Raw genomic sequence first — 21,722 nt, 5'->3', positions numbered from 1 at the left:
ATCCTGGCCTTTGATATTGAGGACACACATATTCGTATAATTAGTTAGCCAATTAATGCAATGGTTTAGACATTACATTTGTATGCATAATCCTTGAAAATGGCGTTTGTACCGGTAATCCGATCAAAATAAACACTATTTATGCAGAAACAGGTAGGCTATACAAAAGACTAAATTGCAAAACTTAACGCTAATTACACAAGGACCAGTCAGATCGTAATTTCAACTATGCAAGAAGTAGCTTATGGGAATTCAATTTGCTATACTGAAAAGTTACAAAGCTAATTATTGCATTAAAAAAATTCTTATAATGATTTAATAAATGGTAAGGTAATGAAATAAAGCTAATAATACTGGATAGATGAGTTGTGTCCTAATAAACCAATTAAAGTTGTCAGCAAAAGAACTATATTGTCAAAAATACTTAGATGTAATATAAACACATAGATTTAAAATTTGAATGAAAGTAAGCATAATCACTATTAAGGCAATTTGAGAAGAAATTCCAAGATTCTGGGTAAAATTGAGATAATTAAAACTAGCTGACAGCGTAATTAAATGTATGTAAATAGTCGCATACCTTGGCCACAAAACTTCATCTGTTCTATTGTGCTTGTAAGTATAATGGTAATACAGTAAGGAACATACAAGAAGTTAGAAACACACAAGTAAGCTGAAGAAACACAGAAAAAAAAAACTATATAAATGACCGATTTTCTTAATTTTTTTTTTTTTTTTTAACTTGTGTTGCGCAAACGATGAGATCGACTTTAGACATTACTCTGTGAAGGTACGATGCTAATTGGTTGAGTAATTGAATTAATTAAAATCTTCAAGTACCTTGTATTGCCGAGGGAGGCAACTTTCTTTGGTTAACAGTCGCTAAGTCCGAAAATTAAGCGAAAAGTTGTAAAAATTCAACTAATTGTCCGATTAACTTGAAATTTAGAATCTTGTGTCATTCAGGTGATGAAAATAACTTCCGTTCTGGTACTATTAAGATACGATTGTAATTAGCAGGGTTATGAAGATAAGTAAAAACTCTCAGTTCCCTTTGTTGCTCTGATGGAGGGGAGCTTCCTTTTGTTAACCGTCGTCAATGGTCGCTGAGGTATGCGATGACTCGTGCTTCAGTGTGCTTGCAACGTTTGCAAACCATACTTTTGCTCGTAATTAATTAACTAATCGACCGATTCACTTGAAACTTGCACCAAATTATTCCTCAGGATGTCGTGCGTATATTGATGTAAGACACTCAGACGTCGAGAAAGCAAGGGCTTCTCCAGGGGCTTCTAAGCTCTGATGAAAGTCTGTGGTGAATGGTAGATATTACGAATATTTGAAAAAGTTAATTAAACAGGAACTAATGATCACAGCACCGAAAATTTGGTATTGTTATGTTCCTTACGTAATGCACTTCCGTTGATGTTACTTTTGGCAGTGTGGACTGAAGTAATCCGCTGAAAAGGACTTGGAAGACGGAGCGACAAAATGTTGACCTACAGCGCTAACGAAAGACGCGAACTCTAGTATGGAAGGAGTATATTTTCCCTACTGCATGGAAGAGAGCTGTTGTTATGCATATACCTAAACCAGGAAAAGACCCGAAGCATCCCTCCAACTATTGGCCCATTGCATTTACGAATTGCATGTGTAAGGTGTTTGAAAAAATTGTAAACAGCCGCCTAGTCTATTTCTTGGAAAAAAATTATATCATATCGCCTTATCGGAGCATTTTTCGAAAAGGAAAAACAGCCATGGATAACATGCTCCTTTCAGAAACATCCATTTGTAAAGCCTTTGTAAAAAGAAACCATCTTGTCTCCCTTTTTTGACAATGAGAATGCTTATGATAAACATGGAAATATGGTATACTGCGTGATCTTTACGACTGTGGCTTGCATGGCAACCTGCCTATTTTCATTAAAAAAATTTTAAGGGCAAGGACTTTTCAAGTGAAGATTGGTGCTGTCTTATCAGACATCTTTTTACAAGAAGAGAGTGTGCCTCAAGGCTGTACGCTCAGTGTTACTTTGTTCATATTAAAAATCAACTCTGTTTTAAAGCACCTTCCTCCCACTGTTTCAGGATTGTTGTATGTTGATGATCTGCAGATTAGCTGTCATGGGGGAGACATGTAGAAAGACAACTGTAGATAACTCTGAACCGGATTCAGGACTGGTTAGACAAACAAGGATTCTTGTTTTCGAAGCAAAAGACTGTTTGTTTGCACTTCCTGCAGGAAGCGAGGTCTTCCTGAGCCTGAGTTACATCTTCATAGATCACTGATTCCAGTACAACCTGAAGTAAAGATTTTGGAAGGGCTGTTTTACTGAAAACTTACCTTCCTCCCTCATGTGTTACATCTATGGAAGAAGTGTACCAAAATGTTGAATATTCTCAAAAGTCTTGGCGAAAAACCTCCTGGGGCGCAGAGTGCTGCTCTTTACTTCGCGTTTACAGTGCACTTGTCCGCTCCATACTAGATTATGGCTCAGTTGTTTATGGATCTGCATGGCCATCAGTTTTGCTTGAAACTAGACCCAGTTCATCATCAGGCACTGCAGATATGTTCTGGGGCATTCAGGACATCTCCAGTCCAGAGCCTGTATGTTAATTGTTATGAACCAGCCCTCCATTTGTGATGTGAGCAGTTGTCTCTTCTACAGTATTTTAATATATTATCTCAACCTGACCATCCTAGTAAGCTATGTTTGCTTGATGACATGTGTGACCTTCTGTTTGAAGCATGACCATCTTGTGTTCCTTCCTCCATAAGAGCTTGCTCATTGATTGAGGAGTATTCCATATCTGATATGTCCACCCAAGCAGTACATCGTCTTGAAATCCCACCTTGGGAAGATGCGGGAATCAAGCTTCTTGATATTTTCCAGCGTCATGATAAGCAGAGCACTTGGGAGATTGTATATAAACAACTCTTCTTTGAACACAGATATGAATATAGCTGTCATGTGGCCGTATATACATACAGATGGGTCAAAAATAGCTTACCATGTTGGAGCAGGATTTGTAATGGGTGACCACATGGGGGGCAGATGCTTGCACTACGCTTACTCAGTCTTGACATCTGAGCTGATTGCCATATACTCTGCACTTATTTACATATCAAAGATATCCCAGAAAAAGTTCATAATTTATACAGACTTGTACAGTGAAAGGAAAGCTTTAGAAATTTTTTCCAACGATCGCAATCCTGTAGTAGTTGAAATTCTAAAATTAAATCTAAGCTTACAGTTGCATGGATACCAAGTTCTGTACTGCTGGGTTCCTGGTCATGTTGGGATCAAAGGAAATGAGCTTGCAGATATCGCAGCGAAATCTGCTGTTGATCTGTGCAGCCAGCATGTTCCTCTGATGGATATTAAAAAGGTTATCAAGGGAAAAGTCCTAAAGAAGTGGCAGCAGCTATGGGATGCCCTGGTTAACAATAAGCTTAAAATTGTGAAACCTCTAAGGAAACCAAAGGGAGGATGTAATTCTAATCCATCTTCATATTGGTCACTCTCGTGTAACACATAGTTACCTTTTGAAGGCCGAGAGTGAACCTTTTTATTTCCACTGTGAGAATATTTTTATCAGTGCGTCATATTTTAATTTAATGTCCGTATTTTAATTCGCTTAGATTGAAGTACTTTAACAACTCTGACCTGCCTCTTGACCATGTAATCGGGAAAGTGGCCAATGCTAATTTAGTTCAGTACCTCAAGGAGAGTGGTTTTTTTGTTATTTAATTTGATTTTCTTTTGATGTGTATTTGGATTTTAGTGCTATAAATTTTATTGTATATCATATTTTATTACTTCATCACATTTTATATCATTACCCAATTCATGAGTTACTTCATCTTAACTTTCACCATTTTTATTACCTCTTTTTTATTTTATAAGTCTGTTCGTGTTTTAAACTTATGATTGTGTAGAATTTATGTGTGGATGTGACTGTAACTTGTTTTTAACTGTCATGTGTCTGGCGCTAATAACCTGTACAGGTTGTGCGCCATAATAATTACCAATATACCATTTTTTTCACATTTAAATTAACATCTTAAAGGAAAGAGTCCCAAATTTGGTCTGTCTTGGACTCTCAAAGGCAAAATCCAATGCAGAGTGTTGTTGTGGAGAACTTGGATAACATTAAAAGATTTATTACAGATAATTAGCATCAGATACATATGAATTTTCTTGTAGAAGATTTTTTTAAAAAAAGCTCTCTAATAGTACTTGTTTAATAATAATTGAAATAGTGCACAGATATTTTTAATTACACAGATTAATAATTGAAATAGTGCACAGATATTTTTGCTAATATTGTGATACTTATGCAGTGATTTCAGTGCTGTTTTTAAATGCTAGATATTTAAACACTTTCTTTAATGTAAGATTTTGTTTAGGTTAATTTTTCAATATTTTATCTGTGATGATTCAAGTGCAGGACCTTAATTTTATTATTTCTTCACACAAATGTTTCTGTTATTATATGTATGTCATGTTATAGTTTAGAGGTTTGCAGTCATGGTCGAAGTGGTAACAGATGTGCCACACAATGTAGATGATGTAATAGATGTTGTGAACTCTTAAGAACCACAGGATTCTTCGATAAGTGCATTATATCTTTATTACTTGATGATTGAGCTATTCAAACATCATATTGAGTATCACAACATAATGGGAGTAGTCCGGTTCCCAAATTTTTAAATATGCCCTCCTATTTTTTTAAACAGTAGAAAAAGAAGACAAAGTGAGAGACTGGGTTTATTTAAGCAGCAGCAGGTGAGAAAAAGTAATGCATACTAACTGCAGTTGTATTTTAATTAGCAAGTCTTAGTGTCAATCCTGAGCAGCATTTGGGCTGAAGGTTTCACAGTGGAGAGAAATTGGGATGTAACATGCTGCAGAGCGACAAAAAATAGTGCAAAGCACATTGTTGAAGCAAGAATGTGTTTAATTAAAATTTATGAATTTAAAGTTTTTTCCAATTGGTTCCAATTAATTTTAATAATTTTGTATCAGATTTTATGTTTTACATGTGTAAACTTGAATTTGAGTATTGTTTTTATACAGATAAATTATCTTTCTTGTATATGTATTATATGCTTATTAATCTATTGAAAAAATTCTTAGTAGAAATTTTCTATACCGGGTTTTCCTACCATTTGACATTTAGCTGGTGTTATTAAGCAATTATTTAAATTCATCATTTCTGATTTGAATTCTAACATATGTTTAAGCAACATGAATCAAAATTCACGTAGTCGCATAACTTATAGTTAATTTTCTTATAATTGTTTTGTTTCAGTATGTAATATATCTTTGTGTATGTATATAAACTGAATTATTTTTTCTGCAGAGCAGTAATTTACCATACTGTTGTCTTCCAGCCAGATGTCTTAACTTCAGAAGTCGGATTATGAAAGAGAAGCATGGAGGAAGATGGATATGTAAATAATAATGGCTTTCAGTCTGAATTTTCTACAGTTATGGATTTATGTGTTATGGATAAAATATCTGAAAAAACTGCAGAACCTGTTATACATGAAAATTTGATTAGTATTGACTCTGAGAACTCTGCTGTGAATTGCTTTTCAAAAGAGTGTATGGTGACTGAGTCACCAGATATTGCGGATGAGGATAGAATTACTCAAAATAAACCTCTTGCATATGTTCTTCCAGCTAAATATCAAAATGTGGATGTGAGAGAATTTTATCCTGAATTTCGGGAGAATGCAACTTTACGATTTTTAAGGTTGGGTCTTGGGAAAAAGTGTAATAATCCTGATATCTGGCGCAGTGTTAGAAAAAGGTCTGAACTTAAGAAGAAAAACAAGAAGCCTGTTACAGAAGAAATAATTTCTCCTGAATCTGATTGGAGTGTAGAATCTGATGAAGAAAAACTGTTTTTGCAACAGAAAGAATATGTTTCTGACATTTCATGTGATGTGCCATTAAACAATAGCTGGAGATTTGGTCCTGCAAAATTATGGTATGATATGGTAGAGGTGCCTGAAACAGCTGAAACTTATGATTATGGTTTTAAATTGAAGCAGTCCTCAGATGAGCATCTGCCTTGTGATGATGATTTGCATGATGATGCATTTTTGATGGTTGCTCAGCAAGACTGGGAAAATGATGTTATCTGGGATGGAGATGAGGTAAAAGAAGAAGTTATGAAAAATGTATATAACCCAAACAAAATTGCAGGTTGGGTTCCAATTAATGCAGATCGAACAGTGTCGTCATACCGTGAACATCTTAAACCTCTCTCTAGTCAGCCTGAAAGGGCATTCAAATTTGGATTTTTAAATTTTAATAAAATGAATAAAGTTAATACGGAAGAGAAAAGAGAAATGTATTCAATATTTCCAGAAGAAAATCCACATCTTCTCTATGATCATTGGGAAGATGATGTCATTTGGGATTATGAAGCTATGAATAGAATATCTGGTCCCAAAAATTTAGAAATAAATGATAGCAATATAATATTAGAAATACCAGAAGATTTGCCTTCAAAAGTGGATAATTTTGAACCTGTAAAAGATCATAAAGATCGAAAATACCGTCCCATTATGAAACAGAATGAAGAAGAACCTGAACTTTTGAACCCTGTAAATAAGAAAAGTGATTTTTATAATATTTCTAATGATGAGTATTATAATTCAAAGATGACGGAGGATACTGCATTAAAATTAGGTTATGCTGGTAGTTTATTACCACATTCTATTCCAGCTCTTGAACTGCATGCTTCATTTTTTCCTACTTATATGGGACCATTGAAACTCCGTCGGTTTCATCGTCCAGCTCTAAGACAATATTCTCATGGACCATTATCACAAATAAAGTTCCATGGTGTTTATTCCCTTACCTCTTTTATAAAAGAGAAAAAAAAGCAAAGACAACGTGAACTCGAGGAATCGGGTGGAGGTGAAATGTTTTTCATGAGAACACCATATGATCTGAGTGGCAAGGATGCAGAATTAGTTCTTTTTGAATTTTCTGAAGAACATCCACCGTTAATGAACCAAATTGGTATGGCATCAAGGGTGCGGAATTACTATCGGAGGAAACCTGGGAAAGATTCGGCGTTAGTAGAGTACAAGTATGGGGAAACTACTTATGCTCATACTTCTCCATTTCTTGGTTCCCTTCTTCCTGGGCAGAGTTTGCAAGCATATGAAAATAATTTGTTTCGATCACCTATTTATGAGCATGCTACTGAAAACACTGACTTTCTAATTATACGTACAAGAACTGGATATTTCATCAGAGAAGTAGAAACTGTATTCACTGTGGGACAACAGCTTCCTCTTGTTGAAGTGCCTGCACCTAAATCTGAGAAAGCTAATAATTTTATCAAAGATTTCTTGATGGTTTTTATTTATCGTTTGTTTTGGAAAAGTGAAGATAATCCACGAAGAATAAAAATGGAAGACATTCGCAAAGCATTCCCTTCTCACAGGGAATTTAATATTCGCAAACGCCTCAACTTATGTGCAGATTTTCAAAGAACAGGCTTTGATTCCAAATTTTGGGTTTTAAAAAGCAGTTTTCGTCTCCCAGGCGAAGACGAAATTCGAGAAATTATATCGGCAGAACAGTGTTGTGCTTATTACAGTATGCTTGCTGCAGAACAAAGGCTGAAGGATGCAGGATATGGTGATAAATTTTTGCTCATGGATGAAGAAGAAACAGATAATTTACAAAATAAAATTGATGATGAAGTGAAAGCAGCTCCGTGGAATACTACACAAGCTTTTATATCTGCTGTTAGAGGAAAGTGTCTTTTGGATCTTTTAGGAGCAGCTGACCCAACTGGTTGTGGGGAAGGATTTTCTTATGTGAAAATTCCTAACAAACCTCAGTGGATTAAAGAGGAAAACAATATTCTGAATCCTGCCAAGAGGTTGGTTAAAGGAACTGATGCTGATTTGCGTCGGCTTTCTTTAAGCAGTGCCAAAAAACTTTTGAAAACTTTTAATGTACCTGAACATGAAATTAAGAAACTGACACGATGGCAGATCATTGATGTTGTCAGAACTCTTTCAACTGAACAGGCTAAATTAGGAGAGGAAGGAGTAACAAAGTTTGCAAGAGGTAATTTTTTTAGTCAGGCTGAACATTTAAGGAAATATAAAGAAGAATGTCAACGTTTATTTGATTTACAAAATAGAGTTTTATCATCAAATGAAGTTTTATCTACTGATGAAGATTCAAGTTCAGAAGGCGATTCAGATTTGGAAGAAATGGGAAAACATCTTGAGAGCATCATTTCAAATAAGAAATCTCTTCAAGAACTATCACATGAGTGTGAGGAAGCTGAAAGGAAAGAATTACAGAAGTTAATGACATCAGAGTCGACTTCTGAAGAAAATCAAAAGTGCAAATCTGAAAAAAGTAACTCTGGTTTTGAAGGTAAAATTTTAAGGATATATCGTACTTATCAAGAAAATGGATATACCTATGAGCGAGTAGAAACTGTCCGAAAGTCAGAAGTAATTAAACTGTACACTAAAATAAGAGACACAAAAGATGAGGAATTTATAAAAAATTTTGCTCTTGATGAGGCACGAAAAGAGGAATGTCGAAGAGAAAGAAGGCGTCTACAAGATCAGTTAAGAAGGTTGAGGAGAAAAGAGTTAAAAGAAAGAGAAACTAAAGAACCACAGAAGAAAAAAGTGAAAATCGAGTCGCCATCTTTGTTCAAAGTAAAATGTGGTGCTTGTGGAGCAACTGGTCATATGCGAACAAATAAAGCTTGTCCATTATATCAGTCTTCACCCACACTGCCACCTATCCAGGTTGCAATGACTGAAGAACAAGAAGAAGCCGAGGAGAAAGCTGGATTAGTTGATCAAAATCTTATAAAACTGGATGAAACTAAAATCATTGTATCCAAGCAACTTCTGAAACGGGCAGATGAAGTTCGTCGAAAAGCTTTGGTTTTGAAGATTCCCAAGGAAGCTGTCAGTTCCTCAAAAAAGAAAAGAAATTATGAAGTAACATCATCTGACTATATGAGTGCTCCAAAATTTGTAAATCGTAAAAGAATAGATCCTGTTGTTTCTTTAAGTGTCATATTTGAAAACCTTATTAATGAGATAAAAAGTTTGCCTGATACACAGCCTTTCTGGTTTCCTGTTAGTGTCAAACAAGCATCTAATTATCACTCGATTATTACAAAGCCAATGGATTTGCAAACCATGCGAGAGAAGGCTCGTAAACAACAGTATAAATGTCGTAAAGATTTCTTAGCTGATATTAATCAGATATTAGAAAATAGCAGTACATATAATGGCAATCACAGTTTTCTTACTATAACTGCACACACAATGTTAAATCATTGCATAAAAAACTTTACTGAAAATGAAGAAAAGCTAATGCAACTAGAGAAAGCTATCAATCCTCTCTTAGATGATGACCAGGTAGCATTCTCATTTATATTAGAAAGGATAGTATCTGATCAGTTAAAAGCAGTACCTGAGTCATGGCCATTCCATAAACCTGTTGATAAACGTTCAGCCAAAGGTTATTATGAGATAATCAAAAATCCTATGGATTTAGATTCTATCATAAGAAATTGTAAGTCTCACAAGTACAAAACTAGGTCTGCTTTTCTATGTGATGTAGAACTCATTTTTATGAATAGCAAGACATTCAATGGCGCTGAAAGTCCATTTACGAAGATTGCACAGAATATTGTAAATGCTTGTAAAGTATCTTTAGAAATGTATGAACCACAGTTGCAAAGTCTTGAGTTAGGAATAAAGAATTCTGAAAACTCTGGTTTGAATAATATTACGATATCAAAAAAAGATAAAACTTCTGAAAATCAAATTGAAATATGTTCTTCTGATAACTTTAATGGTTCAGCAGATATAGATTCTTGTGTAGATGTAGAATCTGTAGGAAGTTCTCATAAAAGTTATGAGAAAGAAAATATGTCCTCAGATAGAAGTGATTTTGATGTAGAGATTGTTGATAAAAGTAGACTTCAAATATCTCCTTACGAACAATTTCCTTTATATGATTGTCATGAAGAAAGAAGTAATTCATCTAGTCCTCCAGTTTTCTCTGAGTCACAGAGCTTATTATGTAATGGTATTCAAGATTCAGAGAGCATTGGAAGTAATATTAATATTTTGCAGCATTTCCCCCCAAGTACCTGTGATAACATCTGTGATGATTTAATACTAAGTGAATCCGAGTCCGATAATGAAAATGAGTTGCACTTCTAATTTAACTTTTTAATTTCTCATGTTGTCACAATATTTTCTGCCTTTTAAAAATTGAATTTTAAGGTCATGTAAAATTGAAAAAATTTTGCATAATAGGTAAAAAAAGCTTTTTGTTTGAAAATATTTCACTGAGTTTTATATTGATACGTGATTCCATTTTGACTATGATTATAAATTTGATGAGTAGCAAATTGTAATATTTTTATGCATGAAATATATTTTAGTTATTCAGAAGGTGTAAAGTTATAATAGAATTTAATTATCTCAGGTGTTTCAGTGTAGTGCCTATCACATGTTAAATTTTTTCCCCATTTTATGTGTTTAAACAAATTTTGTTATGAAATGTTCCTAAATATTCAGGTGGTGCTGAATTTTCTTTGTTATTTATAATAAATTGTGTAAAATGTAAATATTTATGTAAAAATACTGTAAATATGCAGCTGATTTATAATTATGTTCAAAAGCAAGTGTTGTAAGTATATGCTTCAGTTTAAAATGTGATATATTGACATTTATTGCAGAAATGCTAATTGTATATACACCTTTTTTTTCTTTTTCATTTTGTACATTGCATTTAGTTTTCTTTCTTCTAAATTTTGTTAGGACATATTCATATATATTCATTTGTCATAATCTTAGTTATGCATAAAAAAAAATAATTTCAAAATGTTCTTGTTATTTAATTAACACATAATTTTACATTAATACAGTAAAATTTATTAGTTAGTGCTTAAATTGTTGAATATAAAAATAATTGTTTTTAAGTTTCAAATTTAAGAGTAAGCTTAAAAGAAATTTTCAGCTTTATAATATTTTTTAGTAATGTAATGTTTTAAATTTAAGTATTTATTTCATATATAAGAAATATATGAATCTGATCTGTGCAGGCATTTGGAAGAAGAACTGAATCATTTCATTTATGAAATCTGCATACATCATTGAATAAACAATTTTGTGAAGTATTTGAAGTTTCAGTTATTTTCTGATTTTGTTTTAATACATAACAGTGCTGAAAACACGAAAAGTGCAACAATATATTTGCAGCATTTGTGTACTAAATTTGTATAATTAGTTATTTTAGTCTGTTTTCATGAACTTTCATTAAGATAATATATAGATCATTAAAGAAAACAAAGTATTTTAAATAAATTAATACACACCAAATTACCCCCCTCGAAAAAAGATGTCTCATGACTTGAATAAGGTGACTATGCCATTCGGGGATTAAAGAAAAAAATTTTTAAGTTTAGAACCCATTTTGATTTTTTATGACCCTCTCTCTTTGAATATATGCCTAAATTGTTCCAAATCGCAATACATTATAATAAGCAGAATTTAGAAAGATGAATAAAACTATAAAAAAATTCTATGTATATAACCTAAATCTAAATTAAACAGTGGAATAATAGTTTTGTAGTGTTTGCTAATGCAGAAACACCAAAAGAATGCTTGATTATTATTTCTGTATTATATAAATAATAAGATACTTCCTTAAAATTAACTTTCTGAGAGGGGAACTATATACATTTCTTAATAGAACACTTGTTCTTTCATACCTTCACATGTAAAATTGAACTGACTCAGAGTTGGAGGATGTTGAATTCTGAGTATTGCTGGTTTGAGGATTTGTCACGAAGACCTGTATTTAAACAGCATCTATTAATTAAATTTGTTTTATTAGTTGTTTTAGTCTCTATTTTCATAAACTTAGTTCATTAAGATGACATTTATATTATTAAAGAAAGTAAGAAAGGAAAGTATCTTAAATTATAAGCTAATATATACCAAGTAACAAAAAAAAAAAAAAAATCTGTGTCCAAATAAAGTCGGATGTACCACTCAGAGGGTTAATAGTTCCATAACACTGTAAACTGCTAGTGAAAGCATCTTCCCGTGTTTGCTGTTTTGAAGCTGAGGACACATTTTTCAATCATGTTCAAATTTGAGTCTTTCATAACTGTTTGTTTAGGTTCATTATTTTCCAAATCTTAATTCCTTCCCTTTACATTCTAAGCACTTTTGAATATGATCTACCAAATCTTGTACATATCTGTAAAGAATTTTTTTAAACTAAAAATTTTATTTTGAAAAGAAAACTATAGATCTTTATTTTATTGATAAAATCTAAATTTTACATTTAAAAAAATTCTTGTTCCGCGTGCATTTGGGATATGTTACAACTAGTCATAGTTATCACACATTTCACAATTCTCACTTTTCTGCTGTTTTTTTGGAACAGACAACTTAATTTCTCTGAATCATTTTTAAATGCATTAAATTTATTAACTACTTGAAAAGTTTTCTTTTTCCATTTTTTAACAGCGGAAACAAAAACAAATAATTCACGATCATTGAAGTGCCATATAAAACCCAGATACTGGCAGTGTCCCATACTAAGCTGTTATACATGTTGCCAGTGGAATTATGTTGCTATAGTGGCACAAATGAAATGAAGAATGTTAATGGAAATCACCAGTTTTTATGTTTTTGACCTGCATTTCAGCAATGAGATTGCCAAAATATTGAATTGGAAAATTCAGATGCACAATGATAATCTTATTTGTCCAGTACATGAAGTAGATAGTAGTCTTATCAATTAGCTTCTAAGGTGTTATTCAGGGTTTGCTTATTTCAAAGAACAAGCTTGACTGTACATACTGGGACAAAACAAAGCTTTTCAAGCAAATTTTATTTATATTCTGCTAGGACAAATTATATGAATGAGCTAAGTCCTTTTACATTAACTGCAAGTTAGTCTTATTCATGACCATTAAAGGATTAATGCATATTAAAATATATCTGTCCTTCCTTCTCTCCCACAAAAAGTAAAATAATAAAAGGAATGCATGTACAAATTCGAAAAGTGTCCATCTTTGCCTTACATATATGTATGTGGCATATAAAGGTTTGATACAATTTTTAGTGAGTCTCAATTCATCTGCTAAAAGTTTCCTTTCATTAAAAAAAAAATTAAAACTTTTATGGTATTTAGTGCAAATTTGTACTGAGCGTAACTATGCCAAGTAATTCATAGGGTTTAAATCAAGAGAGCAAACTGTATTCTTTCTATATTCATTGTGCTATAGAAAGTCTGCAAATAGTTCCATGCACCATTCTTGAGCACTTTCAACTGAAGTCTTGTTTTCCAGAATGCTTTTTTGACCAAAGAAGCAAAATAGTTTTCCAAGTATGCTTGTGATATATATGTTGGTTATTTTTATCTCTTGATCAACAGAAACAAAAGCTATTATTCTGCTAACACATATTCCAAATTCTTTTCAAATTATTATAGATACCTATAATAATGACAGTATCCATAAATATTTGCAGGTTAAATTCTGTCATTACTTCTGTGAACTTGTTCAATGGTTTTACCATCGTTTGTAAGGTAAATTTAAACAATTAGGTAAAATTTTAGGGGTAATAGAAGTTAGCTATACCAGCGATATTAATCATAGAATCTATGGTAGGAATGCAAACAGTGAGCCGCTAGGTGTCATTGTAAATGGTATAAAAGGGTCAGTCCTTGTAAAGGAACCTAATGACATTTTTTACCATGGATTGTCGAGAGGATGGCTGGTTCTATGAACCACGGAATTTCCAGGGCGATGAATTGGTGGAGGTGGTCTCGTAGCTTAGTCACCAAGATCATCAGATCTCTTGTGTTTGACCTTTTTCCTGTCGAGTTATATGAAAAGCCTAATCTTTGAGTGCCCCGTTATAATCGATATGGATTAGTCATTCAGGAAATTCCTGGTATCTTTGCAAATGTGTGTCAGTCCCTATCCCAAAGGTGTGAAGCCTGCATTAAAGCTAATGGAAGGTATTTTGAGCATGTACATCAGTTACATTCCTGTTAATAAAATGCTTTCTGAAATATCTTCTCTCAATCTTGTGTTAATTCCTTAAATGTGACAGTGGAAAACTACTCTAACTTTTCACCATTTGCGTTCCAACCATACATTATACGATGAATAATGATAATATAGCTGCCTTCTATCAGCTCCTGAAGTTTTGCCTACTTGTTCATATTCACCCTGTATATTTGAGTAGTGCTGAGTATCACTGAGATCTTGCATGTTTGTTTTCAGTAAACTTCTGAGGGCCCCCCTCCCCAATTTTTTAAGGTTGAAGTCCAAGTGTTTCCACGTTCCCTTCAAAAAGAATTAAACAATGTTTCTTGGCTGATATGAATCTCTCTGGTAGTTTTTCTCAACAAAACCTAGAAATTTCTTTTAGCTCTCTTTTTGATAACTTTTCAGTATTTTGGGATGTATTTTCTCTTGTTGTATCAAGGCTGAGTTTTTGAAATTGCTAGATTGTGTAAAAGATAGTTTGCTTCATCACTTGGCAGATGAAGTGATTTCACATTGCCTCTTTCCTTTATAAATAAAAATAATAAATTAATCCTGATTCATATGCTAAACTATTTGAAATTGCAGTAGAGCTTCCTTAGACAATTCATTTGCTTTAACCAGAATCTGGATGAGTGAGCTGATGTTTACCTCCTTTTTATTACATTTTTAAAATTTTTATATATTATTTTAATTGTATATATTATGTGCCATTTTAGATAGATTATAAGATGTCTCTTTCCTTGCATGTGCAAGTCCAAAATTGTATTTAATTTGTTAACCATGGCAATTAAGTAAAAGGAACTGAAGAGTTCTAAAAACATGGAGATTATTAGATTTAAGATATTTTTAAATTTTAGTAAGACATGCATTTTCTTTCAGTATTCAACTAAATTGCTTATTTTTACATTGTGTTTTGCATATACATATATATTATATATGTGTATACATATACATTCTAACAAATTCATAATTATCAAATTTTGTGTAAAAACAAAGATTTTTTTTAAAAAATATCTTCAGTTTAATTCAGGCATCTCCAGTTCTTATATTATGTCCATAGTGAGGGTATGAGTTTTACTTGAGAAAAATATTCATAAAAAAGATTTAGTTTAGCATTTGAAAAATTTGGCATCTTGTTACATTGTTATTATGAAACATAAAATATCTGCTGTATTTTTATAAGAAGACTAATTTTTCTAATTTGAAATTCATCAATTTTAAATATATTTTAAAATTATTTCTCTATATTTTATGCTTGTTTCAAATATGTGAACTGTCTCCTACATTTAACTAATGGTGCATATATTAATCATTATTTACAATTTTTATTAGTTCAGTTATTTGTTCTATAAAAAGTATTTGTGTTGGTCTGTGTGTTTTTAAATATAAGATAAATTTACCCACTTTTAGCATTTTTAGTTTGAACTTTTAGCTTTAAAACTAAAAAATATTTTATTTGCTCAAGATTTAAAATTTTTCTCATATCAGTGAAAGAATCAATTTTTTTGCGATTGTCTCTGTATATTTATAAAAATAATATATGCCTACAAATAGGGTGGGTGGCTAAATATCTGAAACATTGTTAGTTTGTTCCAGTCTAAGTAGACAAGTTGTACGTGTTACTAATTTTTCTCAAGAAAGATAAATTTCCCTTTAAAAAAAAAAAAAAAAAAAAAAAAAAAAAAAAAAAAAATTAGGCAAATGTTCTTTGCCTATTGCACTTTACCAATTATAATTGTAAATGTTAGTTTTGTTAACAGCAAATATGTTTGGTACAATTTGTCATATTTTCACATAATATCATATTTTCATATAATATTATATTTTGCCCTATTTTATAGTTGTTTTACAGTAGTGGAGCAATTTTAGAAGTTTACCTGTAGTTAGTTTATGTAAATCAGATAGATGTATAATATGAATTCCGAGTACATAGATATGAAATTCTATAAAACTACATCTCCCTGCATTAACACAGATTTATTTGATATGCATGTTATACCAAAGTAGGGAAGTGATTTTTCTTAGTGCCATTCTAAAGATTTGTTCTTGTATTGAAAAAACTTTTAATGGATTATAAATTCCTGGTCTGAAATAGGAATTTTGAACAGTTGTTTTGGAGATTATTCAAAAGTTTTTTTTAAAACAGTGCCAACATTATAAGTGTTTTGAATTGTTTGAGTCTTTTAAAGATTGTATCTAGCTTCAGTGGTACTTTTGTTTTGTTTAATTGTAATAATTATTTTTTAATGACAAGATATAGTTGTTATAGATTTTGAATGTTTAATCAAGAATTATTATTGAAAAATATGTAAGTACTGGGTCTGCATATATATAATGTTCTTATGTTTAAAACTTTTAGCTAAGTATTATTGTGAATTTAACACATATTATTTGGGAAACGACTAAAACTTATTTTGCACATATAGTTATAAAAGCACAGGAAATAACTAAACTCGTTTTGTGCACATTGTTATTAAAGCAGAGAAGACAACAAAGCTTGTTATCTATGAATTATCAATAGCTTATTGTTATTGATGGGTTTTTTAGGTTGCAAAGTGATTTTTTGCAATAACTTTTTTACAATAAATTCCTAAAAATGGACTATGATAGAATAGAATGTGATGAGAAATTTGCAGCTAGTTCATCAAATTATTCCTGCAAGAATGAGCTTAGCGATGATGATTCTAGTGAGGACAAAATTATACAATGTCGTATCAGAAACATACAAATCCAGGCTTGAATCAGAATTTCAAACAGTCCTAAGTCAACCCTAGATTTTCATGATTCTGAAGGAGAATGGTCATCAATAGACAATCCACCAGTCTTAGAAGAATATTTTGGCTGCTCAGGAAGAAATACAAAAAACATTCTTTTGATATTTTAATTAAAATGTATGATATTTTAGTGTAACAGATGTACACTACACTAAAATATCAAATTTATCACTAAAAGTACCACAGAAAAAGCTAACATGAAGCAGTAAAATTGCTTCAGTAATTTTATAATAATTTTGTGTCTCATAATGGTCTAAAATTGCAGACCATTGTATGACACCATTACAGTGCTGTCTGAACAATGAGACAGGCATAACAGATCTATAGGCATAACAGTCCTCCTTTCCCCGATGTCAGGCTTCAGCTTTTTGGGAGATCCACTATCTGTACCAGCAAGAAGTCAATTCTCATTTTTTTTACCAATAAGCCTGGCTCCTGTAGTTATCTATTAATATTAGTTACACTTTATACCATCAGCATCTAGCATTAGAAAATAACTAAGTATAATTCTCGAGGGAGACTTTCTAGGGGCATAAGGAAACATAAAACAAAAGAAAAATTCTTTCCAACAATATCGTGTGTGCTTCTCCAAGAAATATGCAGTGTAATGTGGTATGTGTGTAAATATTGCAATGTGCTCTTGCCCAAAGGAAAATGCTTCAAAATATTATTAAGTTTTTGATTAATGAGAAAGACTTTTTACAGTTACAACAGTTTCATCAAGAAGCAGATATAATTTTGCACACTAATTGCAAAAAATCATTTGCTATATGGTGAGAGTTTAAGATGCATTAAAATTGTGCTTATTCAAAATTTACTTACAGTATGAAGTAGATGTTTGTATTATGTCTGCAAAATGGTCATTTGGAAGAGTATTTTTATCGTAAGGTTTAAGATTTTCATATTCATTAATAGTTAATATTATTCAACTTTTTAGGTTATAAAGACCTGCAAGAGGACTTGGAAGAAAAGCCTACAGATTTGCTTGATAGACTAAAAATTGTGAAGGTTGCATCAGAAAGTGTAAAACAGGTAAATTTATTCCAGCTGATTATTTCTAAATAATATTTTGTGTGTACAAATTTCCTTACAAAAGCTTAAAAATGAAATATTCTTGAAAACTATCTTCAATACTTTTACTTTTTCAGTAAACTGCCTTCCATTCTTCAAAGTAATTTTTAGGAAGAGGTGTATTCCAATTTATTTTTAGAAGCCAAAGGTTTTGTAAAAATATTTTAGCTTTTATCGTAACAGGTCTGATTAAACCTAACGGATCTAAGAGGTGACCTATCGTTGATAAGACATTTTTTTTTCGTTCCTGTTTCTTCAATGTCAAGTATCTTTAAATTGTAACAAAAACAGTCTGTAGACGTATTCCATGACATTCCTAAGGCCTTTGTAATTTGAGGCTTATCCATAACTTGAAAGGAGTAATCCTGAGTTGCACTTTATTTATTCTTTAATAATTCTGTATTATTTGAACACCATTTGTGTAACTGCATTACAGCACGTTCTAGAAGACATATGGCTCTTGAGGCATGAGGGAATTCAGTCGCTTCATCCATTGCTAACTGCTTCAGCACCCTTTTTGCGAGGAATGGTGCACTTGCTGTTTCGTATGTTACATTCTTTGGGCGATAAGTCTGCACAGGATTACGAACTGATTCTTTCCACTAGATCAACTGCAGGTTTCATTGAGATGGTTCAATAAGTATTTGTCTGAGGTTTTTTCTGGCCGATAAACTCCATGATGATGAAGATAATTGCAAGTCGATGTTTCAGTTTCTTGAACTTCTTCCGTGTTATTTAGATTCTTATATCCCTTGATAAAATTCTTATATAATGTTTTCATATTCGAATCGCTTTCTAGTCGATTCCACACTTGATGCAACCTTTCCTCAGCCATTTCGATTTCCCATTTCTACAACCTCCCTAATGCGTAACTGAACTACATATCTTCTATCATTTTGTCTATAGTGAGTATGCTTGGAATGTTCTTCACAGCATTTTTCTTCTTCTCTCAAAGCATCCTCGATATTTTCAATGGATTCAACTTCCCAAACTCTTTGCAAAATTTCTTCAACTCTTTCTTTACTATTTAGAACTAAACCACAATAATTTACTTCTGAGTTACACTTGCATGCACCAGACGCGATATATCCAAAAACCGTTTATTGGAATATCAATGGTTGATTTTCTAATTGAAATTTTGCTTGTTTTAAAATCTCGAAGAACAATTCGGCCCCTAGTAACATATCTATTTTGTTAGGTATTCCAAATTGCGGATCTGCTAATTCAATATCAATGGGAATATTTAATGACTGCACATCTAAACTCTTTGATGGAGTTGCACTTACTTTAGAAATACCCAAACAATTAACTGATCTTACATATGTTAAATCCTTATTCGAAATCTGTACATCTAGTTGATAAGTAATATTTATAACATTCTCATTTATTTCAGATACAGATGCATAAATTCACACAGGAAACAACTTATGCTGCGGTTATCAAGTATTGCACGAACTGGAATTCTTTTTCCTTCTGAATTGCAAACATATACTATTGCAATCACTAATAACACGTTTTGTCTCCATGATTGAAGACACGAAGACAACTTGATTGATTTTTATTAGAGACATCCACATTCTTGTTTATAATTTCGTCACTCCTTTCTTCCGTTTTAGTTTTGTCTAACTGTTGATCGATGGCGTAATATCTGAGCAGGCGATGGATTAATGAATTATGTTTTTAATGGCATTCCGAACATCTGAACTTAGAATTACATTTTGTGATTAAATGTTCCTTACTGAGACAGTTTGAACACAATGTATGGTAACTATTTCATATCTTTGATTTAAATTTAATTTTAAAAATGAATCCCATTTTTGTAGTGGATGATTATTATTTTTACATATAACAGAAGTCGAAACACTATCGATTTTAACCATCAGAGCCTTTGATTTCGAACTTTTTTCTGACAGATATTTCACTTTATTAGTATTATAGTTAATGTTATCCAATAGCTGACATCTTTTCTCTAAAAACGAAATTAATTCATCAAACGTAGGAACTTCCGTAGTATTAATACTTAATTCAAATTGTTTGCATGTTTCATAATCTAGTTTCTGAAGTACAATATTTAATAATAGAATGTCTGATAAATTATTTTTTTCATATTTTAAAACATTCAAAGCCCTAATGTTAGTACATAAATCCATTATTGACTTTATATGCGTCTCAATTAATATTCTTTTATTTTCATATCTATCTTGAAGAGCTTTAAATAGAAAACTGAAAGTATCATTAACAGTTTCAAGATTTTTTGCTTCATCAGTTAATGCAGCCTTTAACTCTTTGAAATCCAGACCTTTTGCTAACCTGTATCCTCAAAATACCGGACTGCCCAAAACAGTTTTCCAGTTTCACAGCAATTTCCTCCCCTCCCCGTCCATTAACACTGAAAATAGGTGTGAAGATTTCCATTGACATCCTTTGTACTTTCTAACAAAGATTCCATTAGCCTTTGACCCCATTCTTTATAAAACTATTCTGAAGGTCAGACCAACAAGCCTTTCCGGCTTTGTTATGATCACAACTGAGACTTTGTTTATTTCCGTTATTTTTATAGGAAGGAATAAATTGTTTAAAAATAAATATATACTTAAATTTTTAAACTGCTCTTTTATTGCTGTTTAAAGCTTAAAAGTACACTGTACCACAAAAGAATCAACAACGAGATGTCACGATCAACCAAAAGATAAGAAACTTCTTAGGACAAGCTGTCTGCAGTAAACTGATACAATGCATTTGGGGAAACTGCACCTGCTACTGCATACTTTAGGGGAAGGGAAGAAAACAAGATTACAATCTCAGCCTTTTTCGGGCAGTTCTGGCTGTTTCAAGTAGGACCGTGTCAGGCGGATTGGATGTGAAGGAGTTAAATAGTACAGTTTTTGAACTTCTGTCAATTGAGTGTTATTCGCTATGATGTTTTCAAATTGAAGCTTAAAATTATTCCATTTGGTATATTTACCAGAAAATTAGGAATTGGTAATTTTGGCAAACATATTTGTACTTTAGGATCAAGTTTATTACAATCATTTTTATGTTCAGAATGAGTGATAGGTGATAGAATTTCCATAATTCTTACCTCGAGTACTTCAGTTCTTTCTTCCATTTCGGCGATTTCTTCATCGATGGCTGTGACATCTTTTTCATCAACACTTTCAAAATATCTATTCCTCAAGTTTCTAATATCCATTTGAATGCTTTGAAGGGATCTATACTTTATTTGAATTTCATTTTTACTCAAACTATCATCATATTCCTTCACTATGTTTTCTAACCTAGTTAGTTTCGCTTTTAGCAAAGTTTTATTTCTATATAATACCAGCATTTTATTTATTTTTCCAACTGTGCTGACCATGTACTATGATTCTAAACTAATGAGTGGACTGTATAGCAAACGAACTAATTTATTGACAGTAATTAACTACATTCAGTTCTAATACATGCTCTGGCAGGTTGCTTAGCCGAATCCAAATGGCCAAGTGAGAGTTTCTCTCCATATCCAATAGGTGGCACTGTATTCTAACTTAATAGATGGAATGATTACAATTACAGCTGAATTCCAGAATACAAAGAAATCAGTATTTTGTGTTGTCACCATGGGCAGCAATAAGTACTGCTCTATAGTGTGGTATAGAGAGGAATGGATATTAGATTTGGGTTTAGGGCATGTTTCAGTCCATGTAGTTTTTGCAAACTGCTGAAGATCATCAGCTGTAACTACAAATGATCTATGGCAGTGATATTCAACCTTTTTTGGTGCTAGGGCAC

At 32.1% G+C, this 21,722-nt stretch overlaps 2 protein-coding genes across 3 annotated transcripts in view; both read left to right on the top strand.

Annotated features, from left to right (window-relative positions):
• Positions 1–21,722, top strand: part of LOC118204619 (NADH dehydrogenase [ubiquinone] 1 alpha subcomplex assembly factor 4) — a 59,975-nt gene that overhangs the window by 21,589 nt on the left and 16,664 nt on the right. Inside the window, exons 2-3 of one of the 2 annotated variants that reach the window (XM_035376927.2) lie at positions 5,399–5,458; positions 17,818–17,912. In XM_035376927.2, coding sequence (XP_035232818.2) covers positions 5,399–5,458; positions 17,818–17,912 — 155 coding nt within the window. The remainder of the gene's footprint in view (positions 1–5,398; positions 5,459–17,817; positions 17,913–21,722) is intronic. The other variant, XM_085823347.1, reaches the window with a different exon arrangement.
• LOC146995328 (transcription initiation factor TFIID subunit 1-like) lies at positions 5,467–11,211 on the top strand. Its single transcript, XM_085823345.1, has one exon. It carries the CDS (start codon positions 5,498–5,500, stop codon positions 10,247–10,249), a length of 4,752 nt encoding a protein of 1,583 aa, XP_085679471.1. The 5' UTR covers positions 5,467–5,497; the 3' UTR covers positions 10,250–11,211.

The sequence above is a fragment of the Stegodyphus dumicola genome, chromosome 9, assembly GCF_044657685.1.
Source record: "Stegodyphus dumicola isolate Sdum_Otavi_A_Nest chromosome 9, ASM4465768v1".
Taxonomy (NCBI): domain Eukaryota; kingdom Metazoa; phylum Arthropoda; class Arachnida; order Araneae; family Eresidae; genus Stegodyphus; species Stegodyphus dumicola.
The sequence above is the reverse complement of the archived record's forward strand: the minus strand, read 5'-3'. Positions and strand labels throughout refer to the sequence as shown.